The sequence below is a fragment of the Orycteropus afer genome, unplaced genomic scaffold (genome assembly GCF_000298275.1).
Source record: "Orycteropus afer afer isolate SDZICR_OR568_19922 unplaced genomic scaffold, OryAfe1.0 scaffold00410, whole genome shotgun sequence".
NCBI lineage: Eukaryota > Metazoa > Chordata > Mammalia > Tubulidentata > Orycteropodidae > Orycteropus > Orycteropus afer.
The window spans coordinates 1,366,890-1,384,554 of NW_006921997.1; the positions used below are offsets into that span (position 1 = coordinate 1,366,890).

Here is a 17,665-nt window from a genome sequence, read left to right on the forward strand (position 1 = left end):
ATGTTTGTTAGACTTCTTGCCTCCCCCTCCATTCCATTCAGACTCACAGGGACATACACACCCCAAATACTGAAGTCCAAGGTATCATGAACCATAAAAATAAATTCACCTCTCTGGCGCTTTCAAAATCATTCATCCTTTCAACAAGTATTTATTCAACAATTAAATCTCTAATGTAGGAACTGGAACCCTCCAGAAAAGACAATAAATAAATGGGTTCCAAGGGGCTAGGGGCCACGTTTTTACATGGATCCTGAGAGAAAGAACTCAGCTCAGTGAAAAAAGTGACGAGGATGGACTCTTTCAGGTGTGACTAAAGGAACACCTCAAAATGGGAAAGTGGCTTTTCGCCTTTCCTTACTTCCCTTTGTAGCTTGTAGGGCTCTACCGTCCTGGCCAAAGGCAACAAAACAAACCACCTGAGAACCACCTAGGGCAGTTTACTTTCAAACAACAGTACGCATTTTGCCTGAACAGACCTGGGTCTACGTCAGAATCATTGGGATCCATGGCATCGTCTTCTGTGAATGGGCGAAGACAGCTCTGCCTGTCCCCAAAGGCCCGTCTGTTCCGTCTAGCTGGCAAGGTGCCATCTAAAGGGCAGGAGAAGGAATTCTACATGTTATTCGGAATAAAACAAACAGTCTCCACTAAAAACAAGAATGGAAACACCTAATACTGGTGATCCAAGGCAGTGGCCTGCGGGAGGCATCACCCAAAGGGTGTAGCTGCTCCCAGACACTCATTTACCTGAGGTCTCAGCATCCACCCCACTGTCTTCAGCCACTTTGAGGAATATCTGAAAAATAAGAGCAGGTGAGAACATTATACACACCAACATTATGAGAGTAGCCGTCATAGCCATGGTTACGACATTACTGAATGGCTTGTTAGCCCCTTAAACAGAGAAAGTAGAAGCCACATTGATTTATAGCACTTTATGGAAGTCACTTGGGAGAGAGGCTGTTTTGCCACAGACCATTTCTTCCTCAGTGTTGAGAGCTATCAATCTAGGCAATCACTTTCAAATTAAAGCTATGACATGAGAACACAGTAGCAGAAGAATTTTGCTCTGAACCTACAGGGAATGAATTAAGTGGCTTCTTCTAGGTCTGTGCCCCAAAATCTGTGAACAGGTCAGCACTGTGGTAAGTTATACAGAGTGGAATGACCAGGAGGCAATGAGTGCCTTATCACTGGAAACGTTCAAGAGCAGATGTATGGCAGGGATTCAAACATCAAAGGAGAATCTGGACCAGACTTCTAGTCTACAGACTTTGCTAGATACATGAAAGTCACCTAGGAAGCATGCAACAAAAACACAGACTCCAAGACCCTTCCATTGGAAAATTTGACTCAAAGGCCCTGGAGTTGAGCCTTAAAATTGTTATTGTCTACAAGATCCCCCAGACAATTCTACATAGTCAAGCTTGGGAACTACTGGGCCAGACAACTTTTCTATCCCTTCCAGACTGTGACATTTTGTCTCTAAAGGGAGGCACTGCTGTACAACAGAGCATGGGTTCTGAAGCCCAAAAATGTGGGAGATCCCAGCATCTCTGAGCGTCAATTTTCTCATCTTCCTGTGAGGAATAAATGAAGTTACAATGATTATTTTAAAATTACAAACAACAAAATACTCCAAGCTTCAGTACTTTCCACAAACATATTTTCCATACATCTTACCACTTCCCACGCATGGGAGTCCAACTGACACCTGGCTGTGACAGACCCCACCAGGGAACAATCTTAATGCTTCTTTCCTGCTATCTCCTACTACAATCTTAAGGAGCAAGGGGTCCAATGTTACATAGATGTCAGTGACCTGAGGACACAGAGACCAGCCCCACAGTGATCCTGCTCCCATTAGGAATGCAGTCTGTGCGGCTGGCCTTGGAACTGTTGGCATTGTTACACTCTGACATTCAGTCACTTAACTTACTTCTTCCAGGGTGGTCTCTGAGATGCCATAACTAGAGATGCCCAGGTCTGACAGTCGGTCATCAATTTCATGGAAGAGTTCCACAAAGGCCCCCTCCTTGGCAGCTTCATAGGGCAGCACGTAGGTCAGCTCATGCCCAATGTCTTCCACAAGCCGGGCCTCAGCCACATGCTTCCTGATGAGGTTAGAGATAGCAGAGACATCTGCAAGGACAAGAGGACAAGGATGGCTCAGTCAGCTCAGAGGCCACAAAGCAAGGGCCAGCCAGTCCCTGTCTTCTCCCTTTACCCACTCCTCAGAAGCCTACTGTCCTACACTACATGCCACACGTGTAAGTCACTCTGCATGTTTATCTTTGGCCTGAGAGTTCCTGGGAGCAAGCACCAAGTCTTATTTACCCCTTTGTCTCACCAAAGCCAGGCACACTGTAGATACTCAATGCATGGCAAATGGATGAATGAATGAATGAATGAATGAATGACTTTCTAAGGATGAAAGTCTGGTGTCTATTCCTGCAACTCTAGGCAGCTTCAATGGAAAATGTGACCAAAGAAACATTAAAGAGCTTTCACTCTTCCCTAAACTTTTAAAAGAAGTCCTGTCTACCTCAAAAGAGGATTCATCAAACAGATCATGGAAACAGCAGTCTTCCTGGGAAAAACCAGCCATTAGGACTGGGCAAAGATGGCCAGGTCAAGGGTTTCGGTGTCATATGTGCTATTGGTGACATCTGCCTCTGTACACATCTCCTGAGCGAAATATGAAGACTATTGCTGCACTCTCCTTAGGTACTGAGTTCATATCCCACCACCCCACACACACCTACTGGCTTGGCCCTCAGACCCTCAGCATCTCCAATGTCCAGATGGACCCACTCCCTTGAGAGTACCTCCAAAGCTCTCCCACATGTCTCAGCAATCTGCCAGCTCCCAGAGCAAGCGCCAGGCTCCCCAGCAAGCAGTAAGCCAACCCTGCCACCAAGCTGGACCCGCTCCCACAGCCACCCAGCCCCAGCCCAGCGGCAAACCTTGAGTCAGCACCACCAGCCTTTGCACCTCTCCTCCTCTGCCTCCACTCTCCCCAGCTGGGTGTAGCTCAGGCTCCACCTGAATGAGAAACCCCAGAGTGCTTACCGATGGTCAGCGTGTCACTTTCATGGTCGCTGCCCAGGCCAGCATCAGAACTGCTCTGAGAAACACTGTCCTCCTGATGGCAAAGAAGGAGGTGAGAATGCATAAGGGGCCAAGCAAAGGTACAGCCACCACTACCTTTGCTGGAGGGGGCTCTGTCTTGTAAGAAATGGAGCAAAAGGCTTCTCCTCCTGTCAAGCATGCAAATGGGCAGCCTGGCTTCAGCAGTCACTGCTTAACACAGGTCAGTTTTGTGGACAGCCTAACCTCCTGGGGCTGGGAAGCAGACTCATCAACAGAACTGTGCTCCCTGATGAATCACGTAACCAGCCACTCGCCAGCTGTCTCAGGCATGGGAGTTACCTGGCCAGTTGGCTGGTTCAGTGCTTCTCAGGCTTAATGTGTTTAATAAGCTGGGGGCCTTGTTAAATTGCAGGTTCTGATTCAGTATGTCTGAGTTAGGACCCAAATTCCTGTATTTATAACAAGTTTCCAGGTGATGCTAATGTTCTCGCCCTCACCACACCGTGAGTAACAAGATGGTAGTTCAACAGTAAGTAGATAGAAGTCTAAGGCTGGGATGCAGATGACTGCAGGATGTCCATGAAAGGACTCTGATGTCACAGGCAGAGGGGTGTTATTGGTTTTACAAACAAAATGATCTCAGGCGGGTTTTGTGGTGCAGAGGAAGGCATACCTGCCACTGAGTGCTGGTCCCACACTCTGTGATTTACCTGCTGGGGGACCTTGAACAAGCTACCAAATCCTTCCGAGCTTCACTTCCCACTTCTAGGTTAAGGATTATCATACCTCCTTCCCAGAGTTGTTCTACACGTTAACTGAGATGGTAGATTTCAAAAACACTCTGTCAATGGTAACAATGCTACAGAAAGAGTGGTGTAGTGCCTAAGGCATTTGACTGCTAACCAGAAGGCTGGCGGTTCAAACCCACCAGCCACTCCTCAGAAGGAAGATTAGGCAATCTACTTGCACGGAGATAACGCCTTGGAAATTCAAGGAGGGGTCACTATGAGTTGGGACTAACTCAACGGCAGTGAGTTATAACTATTTTATTTTATGCCCACAGTCTGCTAGAAAGAATGTCTGACTTAATAAATATTCATTGTTTTGTGGTTTAAAACTTAAAGTCAATGAGATTTAAAGGTGCCATGAGCAAGGACGGTCAGGCATTCTTCAGCCACAGCTCTTAACTCTTGGCAAGTCTCTTTTGTTCGACACACTGAAGTCCTCGAAGGACCTTCTCCATCACTCATCATGCTTCCACAGAGGGGGAATGTGGGACTCAACAGAGACATCACAACAGGAATGGAAGTCTCCTTAGCATTCCATGTATGAGTTCTGATGCAATTCCAAAGAGACCAGAGCAGGAAGACAGCTGCCCCCCATGGTGGGACAGGGTAGAGGTAGGCAAGCCGTCACAGCCCATGAGTTCTGACTCCGTGGACCCAGCGACACCCCAGCACTGGCCTGCAACTCACCTTTTTCAGGTATGACACGGTGCTACTGCTATTTCTGCAGGAGCTGAGCGAGGACTCAACATCCTTCTTGACCAGAGTCAGGTAGTAGCCTGTTCCCAGTTGGTTCTTCAGGAACAGGGAGGAGCCCACACAGCATAGCTTCCCATGGGAAATGATGGCAATCCTGTCCCCTAGAATGTCCGCTTCATCCATGTGGTGTGTGGAGAGAATGATGGTGCGGCCTGCCAGGCAAACACAAGGACGTGGGCAGATGGGGCCTACCAGGTCTCACCGACAGCAGTGGCAGCAATGACAGGACGTTAACAGGGGGGAGCATGGGAGAGAGACCTGGAAACTCTCCTCAACCCTGTGTGGCCACGACCCCTCGCATGGCAAAGCCTCGACTGCAGCTACGGATGGCATCCTCATGGAAATTACAGCAGCAGCATGTATTTGGGGACCTGCTGTACACCAGGCAGTGTGCTAAGTAGTTTACATGCATTCTCATTTAACTTAATCCTCTAAGAGGTAAGCACTTTTAATAATTAAGGAACCTGAGAAGTAATTCTGTTGCTGTAGCCAGAGCTGCCAGGAGAGGCAGCCATCTTCTCAAGAGCCCCTCCTCCCTCCCATCCCCTGACTCAGAGTTAACACACATCAGCTACCTTGTCGGTATTTCAGCAGCAGCTCCCATATGCCCCTGCGGGAGTAAGGGTCCACGCCGGCTGTAGGCTCATCCAGAATGACAACCTTGGATCCCCCCACGAAGGCCAAGGCCACAGACAGCTTTCTCTGCATTCCACCTACAAGAGCAAGAGGAACAGGCTCCAGGACCCAGCCCCAAACGGGGAACAAAGGCACAGGCAGTGAGAGACAATGGATGTGCCAACCTGGGAACAACACAGTCAGGGGCATGTTTCTGTTACCCACCCAACCACCACCCAGCCTGGGATGGGGCCGCTGCAGTTCTTCCCTCTGGGAGTGTGTGTGTATATGTGTGTGTGTGTGTCTGTGTGTGTGTGGTGTAGGGAGGGAGCAGTCGAGGCAGCGGGGAGGCAGCTCTGGGCCTCACCTGATAGCTGACTTGTTTTGCTTTTCAGCTTGCTGGGTGGCAGGCCAACATCCAGAGCCATTTGCTCTATCTCTGCTTTCACGTGCTTTTCAGAGAGACCTTTCAGGCGAGCATAGAACCAGATGTGCTCTTCGACAGTCAGCCTGGGGGACAGAAAAGCAGTCCACTCAGGGCCAGTGTCCTCTGCAGGATGCACCACAACACAGTGCCTCTGGCTCAGAATGGAAGAGAGGAGGAGCTTATTTATTATTTATTTTTCCTTTAGCAACCTCTTAGACATTCATCTGGAGGAAGGATTCAAGGTGGAACAACACGAGCAACCTCATGAGGTCGGGAAGCCACAGCTGCAATGTGACAGGTCACTTCCAACCCAATCCAAGCAAGACTTGGCCCCCGTGCATCAGACACAACTGCAGCTTTAACTTCCACGTCCCCACCAAACAGTACGCAAAGGGTTTTCCCTGGAGCCCTATCAACCACGAAGCTCATTCAGCATGAACCTGGAGCAGCCCGATTGAAACTTAAAGCACCCGAAGCAGAGAAGGAAGGCCCCCGAACTCAAGAGCCCAAGCCATTCACTTTAGATAAGAGGAAATTAAGGCCCCAGAGCAGGAAAGGCTTTGGTCAAGGTCATACAGCTCAGGGCTTTCTCTCCTCCACCCTGAGGGCTCCGTGGAGACCCTACTTGCTGAATGAGCAGCCTGAGTGGGAACAACTGCGGTGAGCAGAGACTATAAGGCCATAGCCATCATTTGGAAGGCCCTGATGTACCCCCAGGTCTGAATGTTAGAGATACACAAGGCATCAGGAAGGGTGCAGAGGGTGGGCCCAAAGACCCGGGACAATAATCTTGGAGATGGTCACTTCCCTGACTCCCACCCACCATCCGGACTGATACATCATCTTCCACCAACAATTCACCACCTCCTAGTGCTGCAAAAGTCGAAGGGCAGCCAGATCTCCAAGTGCCCAGGGAGGTAAAGCCTAACACCCTTGGCAAGGTCCCTGGCTCCCCAGGGCTCCACGGCACCCACATCCAGAGGGAGTGCGCTTCTCAGTGTGGTCCTGGTACTCACATGTCAAACAGCACATTATGCTGGGGACAGACGCCCAGGTTCTGCCGGATGGCGCTCATCTCGGAGCGGATGTCTTTCCCCAGGATATAGGCGGTGCCCGAGGTGGGAGGGAACAACCCAGTCAGGATTGACCTGAGGACAAATGAAAAAGCAAAGGAGTCAGGGCTCTGCTCCCCTTCCCTGTAGACGCTCCCTTCCAGGCTGCAGAGCTAGGGCAGCCAGGGCAGAGACTGCCACCCTTTCACTCTCCATTCCTTCTTAATGGACCCAAGAGGGCCCTAGGGTGCATAGGATTAGGCCCGTGTGTTGGAAATGGCAATTTTAGTGCATTTTTTAAATGAAGATTCCAATTTGCAGTGCAAAGTACACTTTAAAACATACATTTTGTGTGCTTAAAACCATCTAACAAAAATGGACAACCAAAACAAATTTTTCAAAGATGAAAATAATTCTCATGTTAGGTGGTAGGATTTCTGAGTGCCCTTGTTTATCTGCAATGTTCCAAATACACTGATTTCACACTGAAAGTCCAAACAAAAAGAAAAGAAAAACAAGACATGAATGTCACCACCAACATACCCTTTGGAATGGTTGAGGGACAATATTAAAAGCCAGCGAAGTGAACGTGGGTGTTTTATGGCCCTTGCTACCTCTGAAGCAGCCCATTACAAGGTCCTGTGGGTCCCATTGAGGGCAACTGTTCCTCACAACTGCTTAGAGACAGGGTTCCTAGAAATCACCACCTCCCCTCCAAGATATCTACTTCTTTTTCCCAGACTCTTGCTTCACAGTTCTGACCACACCAGCTCAAAAAGAGAACCCATCTCAGAGCCACCATGGTCTCAGTTTCTAGGAACACAGCACGATTCTGAGAACTAAATGGAAAAGGTCATCAAAAGGCCAAAAATCTGCTTCAGGCAGAAGAAATAATAAACAGCTGGCAAGCACTCTCGTAATTAGATAATATTTTGACACATTATCTTCAGTGTGCTCTGCTCATGTTCCCGGTCACCAATACAATTTCCTTAGGTGTGAATTTCTAGCTGCACCACGGATCCCTCCCAGGGTGGATTCTGTGAGGGCCACACCATCTTCTTACATGGTGGTGGTCTTCCCCGCTCCATTGTGGCCCAGGAAGGAGGTGATCTGGCCCTCATAAAAATTCAGTGCCAGCCCATCGACTGCCACCTTCATGCCATCACGGTAAACCTTCACCAGGTTCTGAATGGACACTCCCAGCTTCAGGTGAGTGGGCTCCTCCTCCATGCAGACTGTGAGAAGAGAGAAGAAAGGAATGAACCCACAGAAAATACTGATGGGAAGACCGTAAGGACACAGAGGACTGTGTTTGTACTCAACTTGCCTGCTCTCCATGGCCATATTTGGTCTCATAGGCAGGCAGACAGGATACTATTATTTATTTTTGTTAATATCTGGGTGCTAGTGCTGTGATAAAGAGTTCTAGTGGCACAGTGTATAAGGTATTTGACTGATAACCAGAAGATTGGTGGGTCAAACCCCAAAGCCAATCCATGGAAGGAAGACAGGGCAATCTACTTCCATAAAGATTTACTATCTGGGAAACCCAATGGGGGTCACTATGAGTCAGAATCGACTCAATGGCAGTGGGTTTGGTTTTCGGTTTGGTTTTAGTGCTGTGATGGGGACACAATGATAAAGGAGATACAACATCTTCCCTTAGAGTACTAAGGGTCTGTTGGGTGACAAACACTTGGCAAGCAATTAAATACACAGCATGCTAAAAAAGCTGTGTTTTTAAAAAAACATCAAAAAATTCCACAAAACTATGGTACATCCATACTGTGGAACACTACATAGCAACAAAGGGGGACAAACCATTAATGCACACAACTGGGATGGATCTCAAAGGAATAATGTTGAGTGAAAAAAGCCAATCTCAAAAGCTTACATATAATAAAGTTCCATTTGTATAACATCCTGAAAATAACAAAATCATAGACACGAAGAACAGGTTAGTGGTTTTGCTTCTTGACTGTGGCAATGGTGACATCAATCTTAAAAAAAACAAACTCACTGTCGTTGAGTCAGTTATGACTCTTAGTGACCCCTTCCTTGGGTTTCCCCGGTGGTATCTCTATGGAACCAGTCTTCCTGTCGAGGAGTGGCTGGTGGGTTTGAACTGCCAGCCTTGTGGACAATCTAACATGTGACAAAATTCCACAGAATTAAATATGTACACACTATGAAGTGTGTGTTAAAACTGGTGAAGTCTGAAGAAAGCCTGCATTGTACCAAGGGGTTTCATGAGTTTGATTTACACTATAGTTATGCAAGGTGGTATCATTGAGGGGAACTTCACAGAGGGTGTAAGAGACCACCACCCCCATAAGTTTTTGCAACTTTCTGTGAATATACAATTATTTCAAAATAAAACACTTGAAAAATGCCATGGAATCTCTGAGAAAGTAGTGACTACCCTGGGAATCTAGGAGGGCTGCTCAAGCAGGGGGACATTTGAACCAGATCTTTGAAAATGAGTAGGAGTTTGGAAGGTAGGTAAGTTGGACAAAGAGTTTTCCTATAAGAGGAAAAGGTGTATATATACAAAAGCACAGAGGTAGCGTAGGGAAGGACAGGACATGTTCCACCAATCCTGAGCAATTCTAGGTGACTGAACAGGAGTCAGGTGGCAAGAGGATGTAGCGCAGAGTGAGGAACAGCAGGAGAAGCAGCTGGATGGTTGGCACCGGCAGGCTGTCAAGAGCCCAGGGTGCCATGCTAGGAAACAGTCTACTTTCACCATGGCAGCTGGGGAAAGGGCAGAGAAGAGGTCAGCAGAAGAGAGACTTATTAATCACTCAGGAAGTCACACTGAGTACAAAGATAGGGTTTCCCTCCAAGAACCCAAGCAAGCAACCACAGGGCAGAGCCTCTGATCAACAGGGCACCTCTACCTGCAGTCAGGAGCCAGGGGAGGCCTGGGTCTCTGGGTAACGAAGGGTGATAACACTGAGAAGCACAGGCTGAGCTCTGTGGCAGCCACCTGATGCCAGCCCACACGACTCACAGGTGTCACCATAAAAAGGGAGACAGTGAGGTTATGGCCCCACAGTCACTGCTGGCCCTCTCTCGCCCTTGTAGCCAGTCATGATAGCATGAGAAATGTGTGTGGGAGGCCAGAGGGAGGGGTGAAGACACAGTGATCAAAAGCCACCTTCCCAGAGGCCAAGAGAACAAAGGCAACGTCCCTCAGAGGCCCAGAGAGTGATTCTTTGATAAGTCAACAGCGTTGAACACAAATGGTATGGGAGAATCTGGAAACGGGTGTCGCCTGTGTTTCACTGCCCCTAGAGTGGCCTTAGACTGAAGGGCCAAATCCATAATCCACCCTACTGTCAGTGGGGGTGGCGGCACTAGGGTTAAAGGAAGGTAGACCAGCAGCACTTACTTTCTGATGTTCCCTTCTGGCTGGAACCAGGATGGCTCTTCTCACCACTTTCCTCGCCGAACCAATAGGACTTGGTACAAGGGAAATACCAGGGCCTGGGAAGTCCATACTGGCCTAAAAGCAAAGCACAGGTGTGAGTCAAGCTCTGCTCCATCCCAGCATTCCTCGGGCATCCCATCCAGACCCACTCCTTCCTCGACACCCCGAGCCCTTCGGAGAAGGGACAGACTGGTAGGGAGGTTCAGAGAGAAGGAGCAGCATTTGCTGAGATCTGCTAGCTACCAGGTAGATTCTGCGCCTCACTTCATCCTCCCAACAAGCCCATGAGGCATGTGTGATGCACATTTTAGAGAAAACTAAAGGGTAAGTAACCTGCCAAGGTCACTCAGTCAGTAAGTGAAGGATCTGAACCCAGGTCTATATGGTACGAAATAGCATATTCAATGCAGCGAGTTCAGGTACGGGTAATAAATATTTCATGTATATTTCCCTAGAGATAACTCAGAAGGTGAACCATATAATTAAACCTCACTCTTCCATGTGCTGATCTTATATGAATATTATCCATGGCAGCTTCGCCTTTGGATGTGGCCAGAACAGTGCCTACCCTGGAGGACTGTCAGGATGAAATACACTGACGTGCACAATGCCTGGCCCAGCGCACTCAAGAAATGACTGCCAGTCAGTACCAGTGCTTGTGCTCCCTATGTCCTCTCAGCAACAGCAGTGTGGAAGCTCGCAGTACCTGGAAAGACAGCCTCGATGTACCACGTCATCACCCCATAGAGGAAGGTGTCAAACAGCATCATGGAGACCGAAGTAGTGAGGTTGAAGCCATCTCCCTCCACAGGGCTCTCAAACAGCTTGTCCCACTGCACACCAATGCCCTGCTCCTCGAAAAGGGCAAAGTACTCACAGCCAAACCCAAAAGCCACAGGAGACAGCAGGCTCTGTGAGAAAGAGGCAGATGTCACTGATCCGTCTTCTCGTTTCTTTCACTTTTCTATCGCTTCTAATGCAAACCTGTAGGATACCTGAAGGCATCCTAGACACCTGGAGAAATCTGCATTTCCCAAATGAATCAAGTGCAAGGTTGTGGAAATATTCACCTACAGGGTCCCTTTAGGGGTGAAGGCTCTCTTGCAGCATATAAAATAATTCTATATATAACCGTTCGTTACACACACAACACAGTTCAGAAATGTATCTGTGATAGAATACAATACTTTTAGAATGTTATGCTTCCAAAGATGTCCCAGAGGCTCAGCAATCCCACCTCCTACACACACACACACACACACACACACACACACTGTCATCCGTCAGAGTCTCCAGGCTCCCTGCTCAGCTAGAGACAGCTCAGGGGATCCTGTCTAAGGCTGCTGATGTCACAGGGGCCCAGACTGAGGCACCTGGAGCTCCTAGCATGGAATGACTCTCAGCTTTCCTTCCAGGTGACCCAGTGACAGCTGGCAACCAACTCTTAGGAGGACCTGCACACCCTCAAGAGCCTCTCATTTGTACAAGGGAAAGAAATGTCCAAGTCAGGGACTTGTGGGGAACTGGGGCACCTGCTCCTTAGTCTTGTTCACCTTAGAAAATGTTGTTGTTGTTGTTGTTGTTATGTGCCGTCGAGTCAGCCCTGACTCATAGCGACCCCTCCTTGGGTTTCCGAGGCAGTATCACTACGGAAGTAGGATTGCCCAACCTTCCTTCCGAGGAGTGGCTGGTGGGTTTGAACCGCCAGCCTTCTGGTTAGCAGTCAAGTGCCTTAGCCACTATGCTAAAACACCATAGTGATCACACGGAAAGCAAGGAGCCATCCCTGACTCCAACAGCTTTCAGTTCTCTGTGGGCCATGACTCCGTGGCATGCTTCACATGGCCAAGAGGGCTAGGAGATAAAGGGGGGAAACAGCATCTAGAACCTAAAATTGCTCCTCTGGAAGTTCCCCCAGCCATTCGTTCACAGCCAGGTTCACAATGCACTGTGGCCATCTGTAAAATTCCCTTCAATTCAAGCAGCAGCCACTGGGAGCACCAGAGAGGAACTACCCTTGCCTTGAAGGAGCTTAGAATCTAGAACTGAAGGTCAAGTTCCATGGGAAAGAGACTCCTCTTTTGTGCTCAACTTTGCTGCTTCTATTCATAGATTACAGGGGGCAAGTCAGACACCTGGGGTGCTGCTGCACATAGGCCAGAGTTACTCACGGCAAAGATCTTGAGGGTGAAGCCCACATAGTCCTGCCATGCCACACACAGGACGTAGGGCAGGTACAGCATGAAGTAGATGATGCCCCCACAGGCTGCTGCCAGGTTGGCTCGGGAGAAGAGCGTGCTGATAAGGAAGCACTGCAGGATGGTCACCACGGCAAACACGGAGAGGAAGACAAACACCACACTGGGGTCGCTGTAGGGCAGCAGGTTTCCTAACTGGGAAGGAAGAGACCCATTAAACGGGCTGGAGGGACCAGCCCAAGCACACCCTTGCACAATCTGTGCGGAAATAAATCACAGTCATCTTAAGACGATGTGAGGGACCAATGCCATTCATGATGATGAACCCAAGGCCAAGAGAAAGGAAGGCTTGCCCAAGACTATGCAGCAGATAGTGCCGGAGTCAGGAACAGAGCAGAGTCTAGGGTTTTCTATTCCATCTCAATCAACAGTTTTGCTCTTTGATTCTCCAGCAGGAAATATTATCCAGTTTCTCCTTTTATAAGGACTATGGCTCTTACCACCTGGAGGAGTTGTGGGAGGTGGTGTCCCATGTGACTTCTCCCTCCAAAAGCCAAGGAAGTGACCAAGCAATCTTATGCCCCCAGGGATTCTGCATTACTCTTGCAGACACAGCTACCTTTTGAGTGTTATCACTAGTAGGGGGGTACATTTCAGCAGGACCCACCAGGATATAGCTGTCCCCAAGCAGCTCCCTCATACACCAGCCACAGGAACTCTGTATCAAAAAGCTTGGCCCCTTCTGGCTAGATATCAGAGCATGTTGGGGATTTCATATTCACAAGTCCTGCATTAAAGCCCAGCTCTGCCACTCATTACCTGTGGGACTTTAGTAAAGCCCTTGACCTTCTTGAGCCCCATTACCTTGTATGTGAAGAGCTTTAAACAGCACTTGGCAATTAGTAAGCACTTACTCATAACAAATGCAACTAGTATTAAAGCAAGTGTTAGTTCCTACTCTTCAAAAACATTTATTTGTATATGATACAGCCTTAAAAGAAAGACTAGGGAAATAAAATTGGTATATGGAAAAAAAAAGAGCTCTGGTAGCATAGTGCCTAAGGCATATGACTGCTAACCAGAAGGCTGGCAGTTCAAACCCACCAGCCACCCCTCGGAAGGAAGGTTGACCAATCTACTTCTGTAGTGATACCACCTCGGAAACCCAAAGAGGGGTTGCCATGAGTCGGAAAACTGGTATATAAGGATATTACAACACAAAGTGGACACAGAAATGCACTGCCCAGATTTCCCTTCCAGTAAGGACTTGTCCAGGCATCCACTACAGAGAGCCACCTGGCCCTGGGGCACACCCCACCCAAGGCAGCCCACATCCAGTGATGACTAAGAAGGCTGGGTTGGGAGTCCTAGGAGGGAAACCTGGATGGGTGTTGGGGGGGTGGGGTGTGGATCACAAAGGCCCAGCCATCTCAGCTAACTGAGAGAACTCAAGTAGACACGCACATTGCAGGGTGCTCCAACTGGCTGGCCCAGCACTGCAGTTCGACCTCTCCCTCTGCCCAAACCTGCTTCCTCCTCCTCCTGCCACAGATGTCGATTCCTAATAACTAGCCCTACACCAAATCAGGTCTCAGCCTCTGCTGCCAGAGAACGACAACATATATCCTCTAGTAATAGTTGTTCTAATTGTCAGGAAGGATTGTCACCCAGTACATCTCAGGAAATGAAAAGCTGTCAGTTGCTGCCATGAACCACTGCCAGGTCGAAAGCATAGTATAAAGAGAGCGCTTACACAGGAAGCAAGAGCCCTGAGTTCTTGGCCTGCTTAGCTGTTAACCCACTGGCCTAACCCTGGGTAAGTCACAGCCCCTGCTGAGCCTCACTCTCCCCAGATGTCAAACGAGGGCATTAGAAGATACAGCACATACATATGGCCCTTGCCCCTCACAGAGGCCCATCTCCTCACTTCGCCTGTGCTGGGCTGCTCCGAAGCTCCCCGACAGGCAGGAGGGTGCAAGGCAGCCTTACCTTCAGGATGACCACCAGCAGGCTGGCGCTCACGAGCAGAGGGATGAGGCTGCTGATGAACCAGCTAAACCACAGGGTCCCGTTATCCAGCCCCATGATCCGCATGGTCTCCTTCAGCCGCGCCTCCTTCTCGTACACGATGCCTTTGATGATCACAGCCACGGAGTAGATCCAGGCCAGCGTCATGAAGAGCGGCATGGACCGGCTCATCACCCGCAGGAAGCTGCAGGTACCCGGCAAGGTGGGGGAGAGGTGAAGACAAAGATCAGCCAGGCTCAGGGGCCAGTCAATGACTCAGAGAAAACACAACACGAGAGCTGCGCAACCTGAAGGTGGGCTCAGCGTCACTGAACTGTACACGTAAAAAATGGTACACTGGCAAATGCTGTGTTACATATATTTTCATCACAATAAATCAACTTTAAAAATGAAAATGAAAAACAAAGAAAACAGCACATTTGAACCAAAGAAGGGCAGGCCCTCTGATCCCTGAAATGTGTAAGTTACAGAATGCTTCAAGAGACGTGCAACAGAGTGATGGAAACTAGATACCTGCCAGGCATGATTTCTTTGGAGGCCTGCATCAGTAATTAGGTAACTATGAGATGTCATTAAGCTGAATCTGGGTTTTTTTAAAGTACTATAAAAAAAAATCATTCTCTCATAAAATTTCAACATCTCCAAGGTCAATCCACTATTGACTTGCTCAGCAGAACTCTTAGCACAGATAGTGCAGAAACATCCTTCAGGTAGCTCTCATCAGTAACATTTCAGATTCCAAACTAGAATAGGAAATGCTGTGCCGTGAAGTAGACAGGCCAGAGGATGTGGACCTTGAGATCTGAGGTTCAAGTCCCAGCTTCACCTCTTATGGGTTTCGTGGCAATATGTAAAGGCTCTTAATGCTTCTTAACTCCCATCTTTAGACAAGCTTTTTAGAGTAACCCTTGGGAGCCTTTAGAAAAGCCCTCCTTTGGAAAATCCCAGTTATTTTTTCTGAGGTGCAAACAGGATACTTTCTAGCTATCTGTAAAGGCTGAAGCTGGTCATTCGAGGAAGCAGGCTGCTGAACGCAAAGCAGAGAGTGAAGGCAGGAGGAGCTCTGCCTCCCCACAAACACCTTCATCTCCACACTCACAGCAGCAGAGACGACAGGGGTCAGTGTTTCAGAGGCCTGTCCATTTTCTCTTACAAATAATCATTCAATTCAAAGGCACTGTTGCCCCAGTGAGTACCTGGAAGCTCTGTGAACAGGCACTAAAAGATTATCTAAAAAGTTGAAGACAGAGACTTTGCTCCATTTTATTTGGAATTGTTTCCAAATTAGATTCAGGACATGCAGAGAGAACAAGACAAAATGACACAAGACCAGCTTTACAAGTCCAGACATTGTTTGCAAGTGAGCACATACATGCATTGGCTTATGTTTGTCACAGAACATTTTAAACTTGCAAACTGGACAAATTTTGACTAAGGAAGTAAAATGTAAAAAATGAAAGCAGTAGTAACCATGGAAGAAAAAGGAGGAAGGATTACCAGCGTGTGCACATGTCTGTAATGCAGCGGAACTGTTGACTACCTACATCTGACATGTGATTTGCTGAAATGGTCACAGAACTTTAAAAATAATCTTGGACCGGCACCACACATATGAAAAATGAATGCAACCAAAGCATTCGGATCTCCTCCCTTGGCACTCTTCCTTTATTCCATCCCACCTGGGGCCAGTGTTAACTGGTTGAAGATGGTGGCTTACGGGTAACTCACATGTCATCGACATAACAGGGGTAGGGCATCTGCTGCACGTAAACTCCAGTTTTCTTCTCGGTGCCAGTCAGCACCCTGATGACGGCCTGCTCCACCACGTCCTGCAGGTACGCGAAGCCCCCCCAGACGTATCGCAGATCCTCAAAGGGATCCGCCCGAGGACCCGGGTCCCAGTACCTAAAACCAAACACAAGTAATCAAATGTTGCTTAGAACCATACAATTAAAAAACAAAAAATAATTCACCTACAATCCCACCACACATTACAGAGCCACTATTTTTATTTTTGTATCATACTTTCTGGTCTCTGTTGACATACACACATAGTGCCTAAGGCACTTGACTGCTAACCAGAAGGCTGGCAGATCAAAGCCACCAGCAACTCCTCGTAAGGAAGACTGGGCCATCTACTTCTGTAGAGATACCGCCTCAGAAACCCGAGGAGGGGTCGCTATGAGTGGAACTGACTCAACGGCAATGAGTTGTTTTTTTTTTTTTTTTTTTTTTAATCAAAATGAGCACAGTATTTGCTGGATAGTTTTTCCAGTTTGCTGCCTAACAATGTTATCAAGTGGAAAAATGCAAAATGACTTAATCATTCCTTTTCTGGGCTCCTTTTTCTAACAATGGATAAAGCTAGTGAGGAAGCCTAAAGTCTTTGCTTCCCTTGACTTAACTCCTTGGATTTAATTCCTTTAAGTGGAAAAGTTGACTCAAAAGATACTGGTATTTTATGACCTTTGAAATACTAACAGCTTCCAGCAATGTGTTCACCAGTTTCACCATAACCATGCCACCAATTTGTGTTATTTTCTGTTGAAATTTCTACCAAATTATAAGTTAAAATAAAGTAACTGTACTCATCATAACTATAGTCGAGATCCCCAAGACCAGGTAGAGGTCAGGAGAGGGAACTTACCCATCCTTGATTTTATTTGTCCTCTCCACATTGTCAATGTCCATTCGAATCTTGTACTTGACATGATGGGGCAGCTCAACGCTGCTGGGAGTGATTCCAGTGAACACAATGCCCGCCCAGAACTTCCTCTCATCCAGCAGCTCCATGGACTTGTTGATGAGCTGCACTTCTGTTGCAATTGGTTCCAGTTTGTTCAGGTTGACACACTGATGGAAGAGGAGCCTTTGTGAGAACTCTGGGGTCAGGAAAATAAGGAGAGCCACGGCAGACCCAACCCAAAGAGAGAAGTGCTAAGTACACAATTGCTTTTTCCTACTCTAGCCCCCCCAAATGCAGTCTTCCAATCTTCAACTGAGAATGCATCATGTTGATTGTTAAATGCAATTTAAGGAAAATGCTACAAATATTTAGAGATAAGTTACTTGCACTGATTTTTTTGTGTGTGTGTGGAGGGAGAGTGATTGCAACAGTGATTATCACTTCTCATTTTCCTCCATTTTCTTAGCAATTCTGTGTCACAGCAACTAAGCAAACCAAAGAAAACCAAAAAACTCTTTTATCTGTCCCTATTAAGTGACATAACAATACTGTAGAACTAAATTTTAAAATATAACCTGTCCTGCGT

The 17,665-nt window shown here is 47.7% G+C and overlaps 1 protein-coding gene across 1 annotated transcript in view; it reads right to left on the minus strand.

The window, feature by feature from the left end:
• The window catches only part of ABCA1 (ATP binding cassette subfamily A member 1), a 119,367-nt gene that overhangs the window by 41,094 nt on the left and 60,608 nt on the right, over positions 1-17,665 (minus strand). The window contains exons 11-25 of the mRNA XM_007953759.2: positions 17,041-17,246; positions 16,122-16,298; positions 14,355-14,577; positions 12,339-12,560; positions 10,874-11,078; positions 10,129-10,242; positions 7,798-7,969; positions 6,699-6,830; positions 5,623-5,765; positions 5,216-5,353; positions 4,572-4,792; positions 3,076-3,148; positions 1,943-2,145; positions 751-799; positions 480-593 (exon numbers count right to left, since the gene is read on the minus strand). Of these exons, the coding sequence (XP_007951950.1) occupies positions 480-593; positions 751-799; positions 1,943-2,145; positions 3,076-3,148; positions 4,572-4,792; positions 5,216-5,353; positions 5,623-5,765; positions 6,699-6,830; positions 7,798-7,969; positions 10,129-10,242; positions 10,874-11,078; positions 12,339-12,560; positions 14,355-14,577; positions 16,122-16,298; positions 17,041-17,246 (2,392 nt within the window). The remainder of the gene's footprint in view (positions 1-479; positions 594-750; positions 800-1,942; positions 2,146-3,075; positions 3,149-4,571; positions 4,793-5,215; positions 5,354-5,622; positions 5,766-6,698; positions 6,831-7,797; positions 7,970-10,128; positions 10,243-10,873; positions 11,079-12,338; positions 12,561-14,354; positions 14,578-16,121; positions 16,299-17,040; positions 17,247-17,665) is intronic.